Here is a 16,077-nt window from a genome sequence, read left to right on the forward strand (position 1 = left end):
GTGGAGCCAAATACAGGGCAATCTTAGAAGACAAAAACTAGAAAATGCATTTCCTGGAGAAAATGCGTGGGAATGCTGAACAACATCAAAACTCCCCCATCAAAACTGCCCCATCATATTCCTCTATTATAAATCAGTACATGGTGTGTCTGTGCTCTCCCCCACTGCCCATCACTGTGTATAAGAAGCGTTGATAACCATGGAAACAAAAACAGAACAAAAGCCTGGCTGCCCTAAATTTAATAAAATTTTCTGACATTATCACTAAACTTAAACAGCTTTTTCAGAGATATCAAACTAAAAAGATATAGCCAGATAGCTGAATGTTTTGTGAACATTTTAAAGTTTGTTTAGCATCTGTAGGTGAAAGTATGTAGGAGCTGAAACTTTTGGCAGCGGAAGAATATTTTACGGATTTTAAGCATGCTCCCATTGACTTCAATGTTAAAAAAAGCTTAATATTTTAAAAAGTATAAATAGTAGAACAAAAGTTGAAGGAGAGCACACATCAGCTGAAAGAGCTGAACATTTTAAAAGTTGAATGGCTTTAATAGCTGAAAGTATGCAGAAGTTACACAGAGCCAAAAACGTATGGAGTAATAAAATGAAAAAGATGATGATGATTAATAAATAAAAAAACGAACAACAATAGTGGGACTGCTAAAGCATTCCCACTAATAACATACAGCCAGAACTACAATGGATTGGTTTAGATCAAAGCATATTCATGTGTTCGAATGGCCCAGTCAAAGTCCAGACCTAAATCCAATTAAGAATCTGCGGCAGGACTTGAAAATTGCGCTCTCCATCCAATCTGACAGAGCTTGAGCTATTTTGCAAGAAGAATGGGCAAAAATTTCACTCTGTAGATGTGCAAAGCTGGTAGATGCATACCCAAAAAGAAGTTGTAATTGCAGTGAAAGGTGGTTCTACAAAGTATTGATTCAGGTAGGCTGAAAACAAATGCACGCCACACTTTTCACATATTTGTAAGAAATTAGGAAAACCATTTATCATTTTCCTTACACTTCACAATTATGTGGCACTTTGTGTTGGTCTAGTACATAAAATCCCAATAAAATACATTTACATTTTTGGTTGTAACATGACAAAATGTGGAAAATTACAAGGGGTAGGAATATTTTTTTTAAGGCACTGTATATTGGAAGAAGGAGACGCAGCACTAGAAGACAGCCAATCAGTGATTTATTTCTTTGGACAGTATTTTGTAGCCCAACACTGAACATGATTGCAGAAGTTGAGAGCAGAGATGATCTCATCACTCTTCCGCTGCTCCTTTATTGTCCAAACGAAAGCGGAGGAAAGAGGTGAATTAAATTGCAAAACTTTAGCAACCTTTTTCAAAGGGACACCTATCAGATTAAAGTAGTAACAGGAAATTCTGAACTGGGAACACAGAGGCTGATCCCTGCATCATGAAGGCCAATGCAAGACATACAGTACATACAGGTATATATAAGAGGTTCTGCTTTTTGTCTTAAGATTTTAGGGGCATGCACCAACTATTGTGTTTTTAATTCGTTTGCATTGGTGTTAATATTTTTTAAATTTGTGCTCTTATATAAGCACATTTTTTTTAGAATCGTATACAATTAAAAAGGCAATCACCCTCATTAAAAGAAACTCTGTGCAAAATTAGGTCTATGAAGAGAGATAAGATGCCTTTAGTTAAACTGTAAGCCTAAAAAAATATATCTCGAAGCACAATTAAACTGTACAAGCTGCACAAATCGTGTACACCTATAGTAATAAATAGATGCCGTTGGAAGGACAGTAGGGAAAGTAAACGCTTCAGTTGTTTTTTGAGTAAATAATAGTTTAAGTGTACACTGGATTTGAGCTTATAGGGTTAGTTTATTTTCACTAAAGCTGTTCTAGCCTGCATCCTCAACAAAAGAACAGTTGATAGGGACCCCAAATGCTGTAAACTGCCGCCCTCCCAGAGGCATGCCAATGCCAACATGATCTGCTCTTGCTTTCTTTGTTGCTGTCTGGTGCATATGCCTGCATCTTTTGGAGAATAATGGGCTGCAGAGTCTCTGAAAACACTTTAACCACTTCAGCCCCGGAAGAATTTACCCCCTTCCTGACCAAAGCACTTTTTGTGATTCGGCACTGCGTCGCCTAACTGACAATTGCGCAGTCGTGCGACATTGCATCCAAACAAAATTGATGTCCTTTTTTCCCCACACAAATAGATCTTTATTTTGGTGGTATTTGATCGCCTCTAATTTTTTTGCTATATATATATATATATATAAAAAAATAAAAAAAAAGCAAAAACACAATATTTTGTACTTTTTGCTATGATAAATATCCCCATTTTTTTTTAAACAAAAGCAATTTTTTTTCTCAGTTTAGGCCGATATGTATTCTTCTTAATATTTTTTGGGGAAAAAAACAAAACAAAAAAAAAACGTAATAAGCGTAAATTGATTGGTTTGCGCAAAAGTTATAGCGTCTACAAAATAGGCGATAGACTTATAGCATTTTTATTATTATTACCTTACTTTTTACTAGTAATGGCGGCGATCTGTGATTTTTATCGTGACCGCAACATAGGAAAATTTTGACACATTTTTGAGACCATTGGCATTAATACAGCAATTAATGCTATAAAAATGCATTGATTACTGTAAAAATGCCACTGGAAGTAAAGGGCTTAACACTAGGCGGCGATCAAGGGGTTAACTTGTGTTCCCTGGGAAGTGATTCTAACTGGAGGGGGAAGGGACTAAACATGGAAGTGTGTGTTTACACACACTCGTCCCTGTTTTGTGTCTCCTGGTCACTGTGACCATCGGACAGGAGCATCGGCACCCCCGCTGTGCAGTGGGCACGCACGCGTGCCTACTATCCTGACTTCGCGAGCCGACATATAGCTATGACGGCTTGCGCAGGGTAGCCAACCTGCCGCAGTATAACTGCGATGGTTGGTCGGGAAACAGTTAAAGACAGTTCATTATACTCTATGTGAGATATAATGGAAACATCAGATATCTTTAATACAAACACTCTGAAATTGCAAGTTAAAAATAGCGTATGCATTGGTGTTTCTTGTAGCTTACTCAACAAGTTGCCGCCAGCAGTATATCTTTTTCTATACTTGCTTTTTCCAGGCATCATTAGCATGCGTTACATGATGTGCTGGGTCCTCTTCTTTTGTGCTGGGCTGTCCTCAATGAGGCAGAGTCCAGAGCTGATGTCATGACGCTGCTAATAAAATGGTGATGCAACTTTAAAGGCGGGTCATGACACCCTGATCTCATAGAAATGTCCTAAGTCTTCCAGATAAATTCATGAAAAGCAGAAATTATTTACATTACATTTAAAAAAAAAAACATTTTATGCCCACAGTTGGTTTTAAACGGACAATTTCAGAGTGCTCCAATATTTAAAAAAAAAAAATCAAAAAAATATTTTATTTCTGCTTAAAGGCCTATTCTGGGTCAGTGTGTGCAAATTTTGCCAACTCCCAGTCTTTGCAGCACTCTCACAAGCCCTCACTTACACATCTGAGTAACTTTATTTCATCCAAAGCGGTCTCTGTGTAGTGTTGAGCACTTTTTACTACCTTCATTGCAACAAACCTCTTCCCCCTAGAAAGGAAATAGAAAACAATTTATGATTCTTAAAATGCATAAAAATGTACGTGTGTGCACTTTAAATCTAAGGGAAAGGGAATACAGTAAATCCTTGGATTCAGAGGAACTTGGTTTGAGAGCTAATTTTATTTATGCATTTTGACTTGCTATACAAGCGATGTCTTCATATACAAGTAGCGTCACATCACAATTGGGTATAAAAGAGAAGATAGGCGCCTCTAAGTGTAGCAATATGGTTACATTTAATGAAGGTACAACATTTAGCAGCTCACATGGTTGATGATTAAAAGAGGCACATGAAGTAAGCAGGCATCCGGGGTAAAGCTGTTGATATAGAGTCCTCCACACCACCATCAACGTCATCCCTTCCACTCTGCGCTCCACGAGCGCTTCAAGTCTCACTTTCAGATTACCTTGCAGTAGAGCAGTCTTCCCTGTCACAAATGCAGACTGACAGTGGTGAGAGCCTATGGTGCGGAGGATGGTCCATGTGGACAGCTTTACCCTAGATGTCTGCATACTTAGATGTGGCTCTTTTAATCAACCATGTGAATTGATAAATGTTGTACCTTCATTAAATGTAACTATATTGCTATACTTAGAGGTGCCTCTCTTCTCTTTTATACTATGTAGCCCCTGCTGGATTTTGCTTCTAATAACCTTGTGGAGGCTGTTATATGTGGATGGACATTTCATGGTTACACAACTTATCACATTGCTATAATCTTTTTATATGGACTATAAACTGAAGGACTTATGAATAAATGGCTGTGGAACGCATCAATTGAGTTTCCATTATTTCTTATGGGGAAATTCACTTTGATATAAGAGTGCTTTGGATTAAAAGCATGTTTCCGGAACCAATTATGCTCGCAACCCAAGGTTTTACTGTATCTGATATCTAAACAAACATATCAGACATAGACTTCCTCAGAAAGTAACAGTGTGGAGTTCTACTGCAAAAAAATCAATAACATCATCTTTACATAAGAAAGAGTGTTGTTAGTAAAATAATTATTTTTCAAATGCACAATATTGAAACCTTATTAACAGCAGCTGTATATTAAAATGAAAAGAAATCTTACTGCATATCCCAACAGAGCCAAACAGTGGAAAAGTGACCCCATCCTAGCTTCCTGATTACATGGTACCGGCCATTAAACAGATCTCCGATTTTCACAGGATGGTAGCCACCTGATGACAAACACAAAAAAGGAATTAATGCAGATCAATACAAAAAGGCATACATCACTAGTTGCTAGTGTCAATGCAATAAAGCATTACCTGTGGTTTTGAGCACATTGCAAATATGTGTGCCAGTGCCCTGCAGTGGCAAGAAGCGTAAACTGCTGTGGTGTAACAAAACATACATTTCCTATGCAACACCTATATGTAATGGGAATTATATTAGGGCTTAAATAACTAATTGACATAAATTGATTACAATTCATTATTAAATTGTTGCCAAATATTTTCAGAATCGATTAGTTGGTCAGCCGATTAGTTGGCTTGCATACAGAAGGCTTTTTTTTTGTTTATATATCAGAAAATACAGTGCAGAACACAGTAAACAACCGATTTACTAAGACCCCATACACACTATTAGATTTTTGTCTTCAGATTTACCAAAACCCTGTAATATGAGGTCAAACCTTAAGACTACTTTCACAATCAGGCGATTTCCATGCGCTACAGCACTAAAAATAGCACCTGCATAGCGCCTGTAAAGAGCCTCTCCAGTCTCCCCAGTGTGAAAGCCTGAGTGCTTTCACACTGGAGCGGTGTGCTTGCAGGACGGTAAAAAAAAAGTCCTGCAAGCAGCATCTTTGCAGCGCTGTAGAAGAGGTGTATACACCGCTCCTAAAGCGCCCCTGGCCATTGAAATCAATGGGGCAGCACCACCAAACTGCTGCTGCAGTTATTCTTTGCGGGGGGGGGGGTGTTTAACCCTTTTTTCAGCAGCTAGCGGGGCTTAAAAGCCCCCCGATGGCGGCTGAATAGTGACGGTAAAAATAGAGGTGCTTTGACGCCTGCTCCAGGGTGAAAGTAGCCTAAGAGTTTCAATTTGCATGCAATCAGGCAGGCCCTTGCACTGCACTGTTTTGGTAAATCTGAAGACAAAACCTGCAGAAAATCCATTGAAAAAAAACACACCCCAACTAGTGGCCCAAAACCCCCGCAAAGACGATGGTAAAACACTGTGTGAAAGGGGCCGAAAACATGGAAGCTGATTGGTTTCTATGCACAGCTTTTGCATTCTCCAGTTTTAGTAAATCAATTCCTAAGTGCTGAAATTTCTGTGAATGTGTGAGGAGCAATGCCTTATGGCACAGTCCTGGGCAGGAGAAGGAAGTGAGCGATTCTAAAAAGTGTTTTTTTTTTACCTTGCTATAGGGGGGACTCTGTACTATACTTTATGGCAGGGGTAGGCAACCTTAAAGAGGTGGATATCTACCGGAGCAACAAGGGAGACGTCAAAGATCACCGGGCACATTGTCGCCTCCTCACACCTGATTTAAACCTCCAATTGCTGCACTACTATATCGCAATTGTGTGCATTGCACATCAATCACGGACTTAGATCAGGTGGCAAGGAGGCAACAAATCACCTCCCAAACACACATTCGTATCGCTTTTCAGAGGAGCAGCCATGCCTGCTGCACTTGTGCACGAGCCCTTAGTTACATTTGGCAGCAGCACCGTTAGGGCTCGTTCACATGTAAAGATGCGGGGTGGTAAAACAGCAGATATAATATAAGTCTATGGCTTAACGCAGCAAACCTGCAAGAAAGCTGCAGGTACACCGCACTACACCCATGCGGTGGGTAAATCGCAGCACATCAGTGTGAAAGCACAAACTATTACGTCCGGTGTATTGCTTCACACTTCTCACAGGGATGTTTTGTGCAAAACCAACTGCACAGAGCAAGCAAGTATGACAAGTTTGTTAAAAAAAAAAAAAAAAAAAAAAAAATAAAAAAACACACTAAAGGCTCTGTGCAGGGAAGATCAGCATCTGAACCCAGAGAAGCTGGAGGCTGATGGACTGGAGGGAATATAAGGAATTACAATTAAATTGGTTGTAAAAGCACAAGGTTTTCTAGCTTCATGCATTCTATGCATGAAGGCGAGATGGACATTTTGTAGATAGGCAACTCCTATCATATTGATTAGTGGTTCCAAATTAATAATAACTACTGCAGTGGGTAACAGACACAAAAAATACGCTTAGCATCTTTCCAAATAACTGTTCTGCTTTACTATGATACAATTGATGGTTTTTATACACGATTATGTAGGTATCAAATTAACATTACAATTGTACATTTATGGTAAAAATGGGCATTACATAGGCAGGCCAATTCTAATCAGGACTCTAAACAACGCAAACATGTACTGAAAACATGTACTGAAAACATTATTAGTGCCGTGTGCACAGTGAGGGCAGTGTGCCATACATATGAAATAGAATACAATTATATACAGAACTTACACATTTTCATTACAAAAGGTAAAAAAAACTTCTGTGCGCAGTAGCTCCCCCAGCCCCTCTAACACTTACCTGAGCCCCTTCTCATCCCAGCGATATCCACGCGAGCCTTGCCTCTCCAAGGACTTGCACTCTTGATTGGCTTTTGGCAGCAGCTGGAGCCATTGACTCCCGCTGTTGTCAATCACAGTCAGTGAGCCAATCAAAAGGGGGCAGGGCCGAGCCATGGCTCCGTCAGCTCAAGAGCACAGCTGCTTGGTTTGGGGAGACCCAGCAGGAGGTAAGTATGATATGTTGGTTTTTATAGAAAAAAAAAAAAAGATCTATTACTTAAAATAAACGTTTATCAGTATTGTGCATTATATTTAAAATGATTATGTCCATAAAAAAAAAAAAAAAAAAGTCTCAGCCTTTAGTACTACTTTTAAAATAAAATGTATTTAAAAATATAAAAGAAAATTCTTCGTACATTTGATGAATGGACGAATGTTGTTCTAAAAACGTACTTGCCTTTAACATTCAATTTTAAAATCAATGTAATTTCTGAACGAAAACCACATACAATGTCCAAAAATATGTTAGATTGAGATATTTTCTATTCTGTTCCTTCAACTTTTCCCATCAATATGTCCTCCACTAACAGTTAGAAAATTGAACCAACGTTCTTAAAATTAAAATTTTCGTAGGCCAGTATAAGTGACAGCAGGTGCAGGTAGATTTTATCAAGCTACCTGCATATACCAAGGAAGTCTGTCACAAAAAATATATTACAATTCTGTCTGAAAATCTGCAATACAGTGTTTAGGTCTTTTTGAATAAAACATTTTGATCCGACTCTGATTTGTACCAGATTTATCCTCTGATAAAGTGTAAAATATATTATATATTTCTACCATCTGTGATTGGACTAGTGGATTTTGTTCCCCAACCATATAGCTGGTTATTTATATTGACCACTACATATAGATAGTTAAGAATAAATTGCTTTTTTTTTTTTTTTTTTTATAAATTGTAATTTTTATTGAGAGAATTTTTAACAGAATATGAAAAGATACAGAACTGACAATTGCCTTTTTTTTTAAAACGTTTTTTTTTTTTTAACGTTATCTGAATAATACGCCAACTAACCGATTAATAAAATACCGGTTAGTTGCAGCCCTAAACTATATTAATACAAATTTTATTTAGATTTTCATGAAGCTTGTCAGACTATACAAAAGCTGGTGATATCATCACTGTGCTGTATGGCCAAATAACCATTCAATACAGGATATGTATGCCATTCATCTGATTAATAAGCCTTGATTCACACTATGAACTGTATGTGAATCGCACCACAATCCTGTTCAATTCACATGCGATTCAGTTCATTTTGAATGGGCTAAAATAGCACTGCATCAAAGTCGTGCATGCACCAATTTTGGAACTGCCCCGGAACCAAGTGGCAGGACCAATCTGCTGTGGGCGAACACACTGAGTTTGCAACTTGCGCTTAGGGTGTCATTAGGACAGGAACTGAAGGGGATCCCACTAACAGGACAGAAAAAATAATCTGACAAGGGTTTTAAACCTTTCTTAGTGTTTGGATTAAAAAAAAGTTATAGACTAGAGGGAGAGAAATCATTTTGCCACTATACAACTCATCCAATACCTCATCTGGAATATGCAGTTCAGTTTTGGTCACTAGTTAAAAAAAAAAAAAAAAGGCTATATAAAAGATCTGGAGACAGTGTCAAGAAGGGCCATACCTAAAAAACGTTTGCCTTCCTGTGCATCAACTTCGGGTATAGGATTGTATTTATGTGGACATTTTTTCTGCTTGTCTTTTTTTTCCTGTTGGTTGAACTGGTTGTATTTGTATCTTTTTGCACATGGGCTAACTATGTATATAAAATGGAGTCTCTTAAATTAGACTGGAAATATACTTTAAAGTGGACATTCAGCCTCCAAATCATCTACAGAAGGCTCTTTCCATGGCCTCTTCCCCTTCTGGTATTAATGAGCTCCTCCTTTTGGCTCTTTAAGGTTTTTGTTTTACACTTTAGGTCTGGCGCCTCTCAAACGCCGCCATCCTCGCCTAGGCAAGAATGACAGGTCCCTGCTGATTCAGCCTCCTGGGATTCCACTGTGACCCATATGCAAAGAAATTTAAGCACCTCTCAAAGCACTTCAAGCCACCCTTTGCAGTCCAAAGCACAAAACCAGAGCCGGCATTCAAACAAGCTCATCCAGGCTGGCAGAAGCAAATCAGAAGGCAGAAGGTAGAAAGGCTGCCATCCAGCCACTATACAGACAGGTGAAGATTCTGACTCCTGACTACACTCCTATGACATGTTTCACCCTACCCATGGTACTTAATGATAGAGAATTTGCCTATGATTAAGCCCCATGGGTGGAGCAAAAGAGGAGTGTAATTAGGATGACCTTGCTTTGTGCACTGGTGTGCAGTCATATTGGAACAGGAAGGGGTCATCCCCAAACTGTTCCCACAAAGTTTGGAGCATGAAATTGTCCAAAATGCCTTGGTATGCTGATGCCTTAAGAATTCCCTTCACTGGAACTAAGGGACCAAGCACAACCCCTGAAAAAAAAAAAAAAAATCCACACCATAATCACCCCTCCACCAAATGATTGCAGTGCACAAAGCAAAGTTCATAAAGACAGAGTGAATTTGGGGTGGAGGAACTTGACTAGCCTGCACAGAATTCTGACTCCAACCCGATAGAACACCTTTGGGATGAATTAGAGGGGAGACTGAGCCAGGCCTTCTCGTCCACATCAATGCCCGCCCTCAGATGCACAAATGCACTTCTGGAAGAATGGTCAAACATTCCCATAGACACACTCCTAAACCTTGTCAACAGTCTTCCCAGAAGAGTTGAAACTGTTAAAGCTGCAGTGGGTGGGCCAACTCAATAGCGAACCCTATGGACTAAGACGCCATTGAAGTTCATGTGCGTAAAAAGGTAGGTGTCCCAATATTTTTGGTAATATATATATATATATATATATATATATATATATATATATATATATATTTTTTTTTTTTATACACACTATCACCAGTCAGTGTCCCTGATCACCGCCACATCAGTTATATGATTACACTGTACTGCACCGGTGATCATATGTAAAAAATCTTTAAAGATTGTGGCAAAAAAACAAAACCCTATAATTATATATATACACATATATATATATACACACACACACACACACACATATATATATATATTTGTGGACTCTATAACTTTCCTACAGACTAAACGATATACACCGATTTAGGTTATTATCACCAAAGAAATGTAGCAGAATACATTTTGGCCTAAATTTATTTAGAAAGATCATTTGCAAAAATGTTACAACAAAATCTGAGAAAAACTTTTTTTGTCAAGTTTTCAGTCTTTTTTTAATAAAAAAAAAAATTGATTAAATGCCACTGAAAGAAAGTTTAATTTGTGTGAAAAAAATAAGTTTCATATAGGTACAGTGGTGTTGCATAACCACGCAATCATTCAAAGTGTGACAGGACAGAGCTGAAAATTGGCCTGGGCAGGAAAGGAGTAAGTGTCCGGTGTTGAAGTGGTTAAAAATTGAAAACACTACACATTCTTTGTGTACACTACACATTGTTACAAGGTACAAGCTGCACCAACATACACATGAATAAAATATCTATACCTGCAATACTTCTTTAAAACAAAAGTACAGGACAGAGGACTTGTATTCTTAGACGATGGGACGCCCCAAGCAATAAACTGTGGCGTGTGTAACATCATCAACAGAACTGACAACAGTGTTCACAAGAAAACAAGGATCTGGCGAACATGTGAACAGAGGACCAGTTGGGTGCCTTGCAAATCTGGGAAGCAGATGCTTGATGCTGAAAAGCCCAAAAAACACCCAACAGAACCGGTGGCATGAACTTTGATAGGGAAATGGGGGAGCTTTTCCCTAAAATCGTAAAAGTTGTTTAATTCACTGGGCAATGGAGTGAGTGGCGAGATGTCACGTTGAGGACTTAAGGGAGGACAAAAGGGACTTTGGCATCTAAACTATTTAAGGAAATTTGCTTGGTGTGTTCTGAGGAAAAAATAAATCACAGGAAGAAAAAAGACAAAATCCTCCTCCAGGCGGAAGGAAAAGATCACCTTGGATAGAAGGGAAGGTTTTGGTCCCAAAAGAAAGAAGAAAATATACAATTAAAAGCTACATATAAAAAAGGGCTGTCATACATGTGAGGTCTTCCAAGGTGATATCTCCAATTACGTCAATGAATTAAAGAGAGCACCAGGTTAAGACCCCCATGGGTATAAGAGGTTGAATTGAGAATAACACCTTGTAAAAAGGTCCTGTTAAGAAACCATGAAGAGAGAGATTTTTGGAAAAAGATGAATAGGGCGAGGAGACCTGTCTTTTAGGCTGGGTTCACACTATTGCGAATTGGATGTGGTGCAGAACATCTGAAAACGTGTTTTTCAATGGGTATGATTCACGTGTGCGTTTTCTATGCAGTGCGGTGCAAATTGCAGGCACATCCTTTATCTGATTTGTAGATGTGTTCCGTTCTAAAAACAAATGCTCCCCCCCTCACTACACCTCCCCTCTCTCCCAGGTCAGCTGATCCACAGCTACAACAGAGAGGAACTGCTGAATGAATCATTTTTAGCTTTGCAGGGAAACCGGAGCTGCAACTCGGACTAGTGAGAATCCAGCCTTACTGGTACTCAAGGTAAGGTGCTGGTCGAGACCAGAATGAAGATAAGCCAGGCTAGAGCTCTAGTTTATTCTCTGGGACTTAAAGTGATACTAAAGTCGATTTTTTTTGTTTAAAAACAACAAACATGTTATAGTTGCCTGCTCTGTGTTGTGCTTTTGCACAAAGTAGCCCAGATCCTCCTCTTCTCTGGTCCCTCTTCAGCGCTCCCTCCTGTTGAGTGCCCCCACAGCAAGCACCTTGCTATGGGGGAACCTGAGCCACAGCTTCCTGTGTCCATACAGACACGGAGCCGCAGCCTGGCCCCACCCCCTTTCTCTCCCCACTGGCTGACTGACAGCAGTGGGGCCAACAGCACCAGGCTGCCATCTCAGCCAATGAGGAGGGGAGTCCCGGGCAGCCGAGACACTCCTGAAACATTGCTACATCTAGATGGACCTCACATAAGTATTAGGGAGGCTGCGGCACACAGGCTTTTTATCTTAATGCATAGAATGCATTAAGATAAAAAACCTTCTGCCTTTATAACCACTTTAAGACATCACTTTTCATTCCAGTCGAAGGAGGTCTTCCATGTGCTATTGTAGATCTTGCAGGAGGTAGCTTTTCACGCTCTGAGCAAAATGGGTATGACTGAATCAGATATTCCCCTACCCTTCAAAACCTGGGTTTCAACAGTCATGCCATTAAGCCAGCAACCTAATGCAGAGTAGACTGGCAGGCTGTATGTCTCGGAGATATTGTGTTTTAATGTTGGTGTACCATATCCTTTTGGGCCAGTTTGGTGGATTAAGGATCACTGAATAACTTTCTACCTCCTCTCCCTTGAACAGCAGCTAAGGGAGAATGGTTATCAGAGAGAAAAAAACATAACAAAAAACAGACTCCTAAACGGAGTCCAAGGAATTACCAGGGTGCCTATTGTAAAGGCTAGAGGATCAGTTTCTTGGGCTCTCTCCTTCCAGCTCTTACAGCTCTGATGTTACATGTGGATCTGCATACCTATGTATGTATATAAGGATTTATGGGCGAGTGGAGGGGAGGACCTGTCCCACCTTAACAGCCCCTATTTACCTGGATTTTCAGTCTCCTATTTCTCGAGCCAGCTTCCACCATTTGCGGAGGTGGTTGCCCTTGTGTGTACTCTGGCACTCTGATACCCATCAGGGGGGAGTTGCTCTCACCTGGTAGTGTGGGGTGGTCACTGGGGAAATGTCAGGCAGCGTGCAGTATGTTTTAACGATCTTGTGGTAAGGCATTTGTAATTTAATATGTAACATTACTAGTAGATTACATATATCATATGGATATGTATGTTATAACTTTGATTTGTATATGAACATTATTGTCATAATCCTATACTTTGTATTATAAATATCCTTGTACTATGCTATTGGCTGCAAAGCGTATTGAGCCTAGCGGGCTATGAATTGATGTAGACAACCCTAGATCTTGCATTATGGAAAGGCCTAGTCTGACGTACAGGTGTGTCTCAAAAAATTTGAATATCATCAAAAAGGTAATTTCAGTAATTCAGTTTAAAAAGTGAAACCAATATTTTAAATAGATTACACACAGGGTGATATATTTTAAGCATTTCTTTCTAATTTTGAGGGTTATGGCTTACAGCTAGTAAAAACCCAAAATTCAGTATCTCTGAAAATGTGATTATTATGTAAGACCAATTAAAGAAAGAAATTTAAATGCATAAATATTGGCTTACTGAAAAGTATGTCCCTGTACAGTATAGTATGCACTCAATACTTGGTCAGAGCTCATTTTTCATGAATTAATGCATCAATGCAGCGTGGCATAGAGGTGATCAACCTGTGGCACTACTGCGGTGTTATGGAAGCCCAGGTTGCTTTGATAACTGCCTTCAGCTCATCTGCATTGTTGGGTCTGGTGTCTCATCTTCCTCTTGACAATACCCCACAGATTATCTATGGGGTTTAGGTCAGGCGAGCTTGCTGGCCAATCAAGCACAGTGATACCATGATTATTAAACCAGGTATTGGTACATTTGGCAGTGTGGGCAGGTGCCAAGTCCTGCTGGAAAATGAATTTGACATTTCTGGTCAACAGAGGGAAGCATGAAGTACTCTAGAATTTTCTGGTAGAGGGCTGTTCTGACTTTGGACTTGATAAAACAAAGTGGATCAACACCAGCAGATGACAAGGCTCACCCAATTCATCAAAGATGGTGGAAAATGTTGTATTTCATTTGGAAATCAAGGTCCCAGAGTCTGGAGAAAGAGTGGAGAGGTACAGAATCCAAGCTGCATGAGGTCCAGTGTAAATTTTCCACAGTCAGTGATGATTTGGGGAGCCATGGCATCTGCTGGTGTTGATCCACTGTGTTTAATCAAGTCCACAGCCAGTACAGGCCTCTCATGAAATTCTAGAGCCCTTCATGCTTGCCTCTACTGACCAGCTTTATGGAGATGCCAATTTCATTTTCCAGCAGGACTTGGCATTAGGGCTGCAACTAATGATTATTTTCACAAATCGATTCGTTGGAGCGATTGTTTCGATTAATCAGATAAAATCATAAACAATTTAAAATATAAAAAAATAAAAAAGGCTTGAAATACTACTCTGCAGATTTTCAGACAGGACTTATAATATTATAACGCATGACAGAGTCCCTCGTCATATACATGTATCCTGTCATGGCTATTCCTCCCAGGAATACCAATGATGGGGCACTATTTCTCCCGGGAACACCAATGATGGGGCACCATTCCTCCCGGGAACACCAATGATGGGGCACCATTCCTCCCGGGAACACCAATGATGGGGTACCATTCCTCCCGGGGACACCAATGATGGGGCACCATTCCTCCCGGGGACACCAATGATGGGGCACCATTCCTCCCGGGAACACCAATGATGCGGCACCATTCCTCCCGGGAACACCAATGATGGGGCACCATTCCTCCCGGGAACACCAATGATGGGGCACCATTCCTCCCGGGAACACCAATGATGGGGCACCATTCCTCCCGGGAGCACCAATGATGGGGCACCATTCCTCCCGGGAGCACCAATGATGGGGCACCATTCCTCCCGGGAGCACCAATGATGGGGCACTACCCCCCAGGAAAACCAAAGATGGGGCACTATCCCACCCACCCCCCTGAACACCAATAGTGGGCCATTACTTTCCCCCCCCCCCAGAAATACTTATGATCATGGGGCACTTGTCATCAACTTGTCATCACAGAAATTCATGTACTACTGAGTATTATATAGCTGCTACCTTATATCACTTCACAGGTGCAGCTTGGTGCTCACGGCTGCGTCTCGCCTCTCTATTCCCTCGAGGCAGCAGCAGGCAGGGCTGAGACTATCAGGGGGGAGCTGACGTCAGCAATAAGGACAGAGGCAGACGTAGCTGGTCACATGAGTGCCGCTGTATTCTCATGAGAACAAGGCGCCGCCGCAGCCTTGTACACAGGATTCTAACATTGAGATGGAGGCGGGACTGGCAGGGAGGAAGGTGTGTACTGACTAATCGATTATGAAAATCCTTTACAACTATTTTCATTAACGATTATTATCGATTTTTTCGATTAACCTTTTCAGCCCTACTTAGCATGATCATGGTATCATGGTTTGATTGGTCTGCAAACTCACCTGATCTAAACCCCATAGAGCATAGAGAATCTGTGGGGTATTGTCATGAGGAAGATGAGACACCAGACCCAACAATGCAGATGAGCTGAAGGCCACTATCAAAGCAACGTGGGCTTCCATAACACCATTGATGCAGTAATTCATGTAAAAAGGAGCCCGGCCAAATATCACATGCATACTATACTGTACATGGACATACTTTTCAGTAAGCCAACATTTCTGAATTAAAAATCTTTTTTTTTTAATTGGTCTTATGTAATATTCAGATTTTCTGAGATACTAAATATTGGGTTTTCACAACCTGTAAGCCATAATCATCCAAATTAAAAGAAAGAAATGCTTGAAACATCACTATGTCTGTAACGCATCCATATAAAATATATGAGTTACAATTTTTGAATTGAATTACTGAAATAAATTAACTATTTGAAGATCTTCTAATTTCTACAGAAATGTATATATGTTCCTCATCAGCATCATAGGCAATACAGTAAAGGATCACAATGTATACATTTATGAGATGAATATTAGGGATGCACCAAAATTTCGGCCGCCGAAACATATCGGCCGAAAATGGTGTTTTCGGCAAAATGCCGAAAGGAAAA

General features: G+C 40.1%; 1 protein-coding gene across 8 annotated transcripts in view; it reads right to left on the bottom strand.

The window, feature by feature from the left end:
• Nucleotides 1-16,077, bottom strand: part of SRPK2 (SRSF protein kinase 2) — a 267,215-nt gene that overhangs the window by 110,170 nt on the left and 140,968 nt on the right. For all 8 annotated transcript variants that reach the window (XM_077473857.1, XM_077473859.1, XM_077473856.1 and 5 more), the window contains 2 exons: nt 4,712-4,820; nt 3,533-3,620 (listed from right to left, as the gene is read on the bottom strand). In XM_077473857.1, coding sequence (XP_077329983.1) covers nt 3,533-3,620; nt 4,712-4,820 — 197 coding nt within the window. The remainder of the gene's footprint in view (nt 1-3,532; nt 3,621-4,711; nt 4,821-16,077) is intronic.

This window comes from Lithobates pipiens, unplaced genomic scaffold (genome assembly GCF_037356315.1).
Source record: "Lithobates pipiens isolate NorthernLeopardFrog02 unplaced genomic scaffold, aLitPip1_a1.2 Scaffold_8, whole genome shotgun sequence".
Taxonomy (NCBI): Eukaryota; Metazoa; Chordata; class Amphibia; order Anura; family Ranidae; genus Lithobates; species Lithobates pipiens.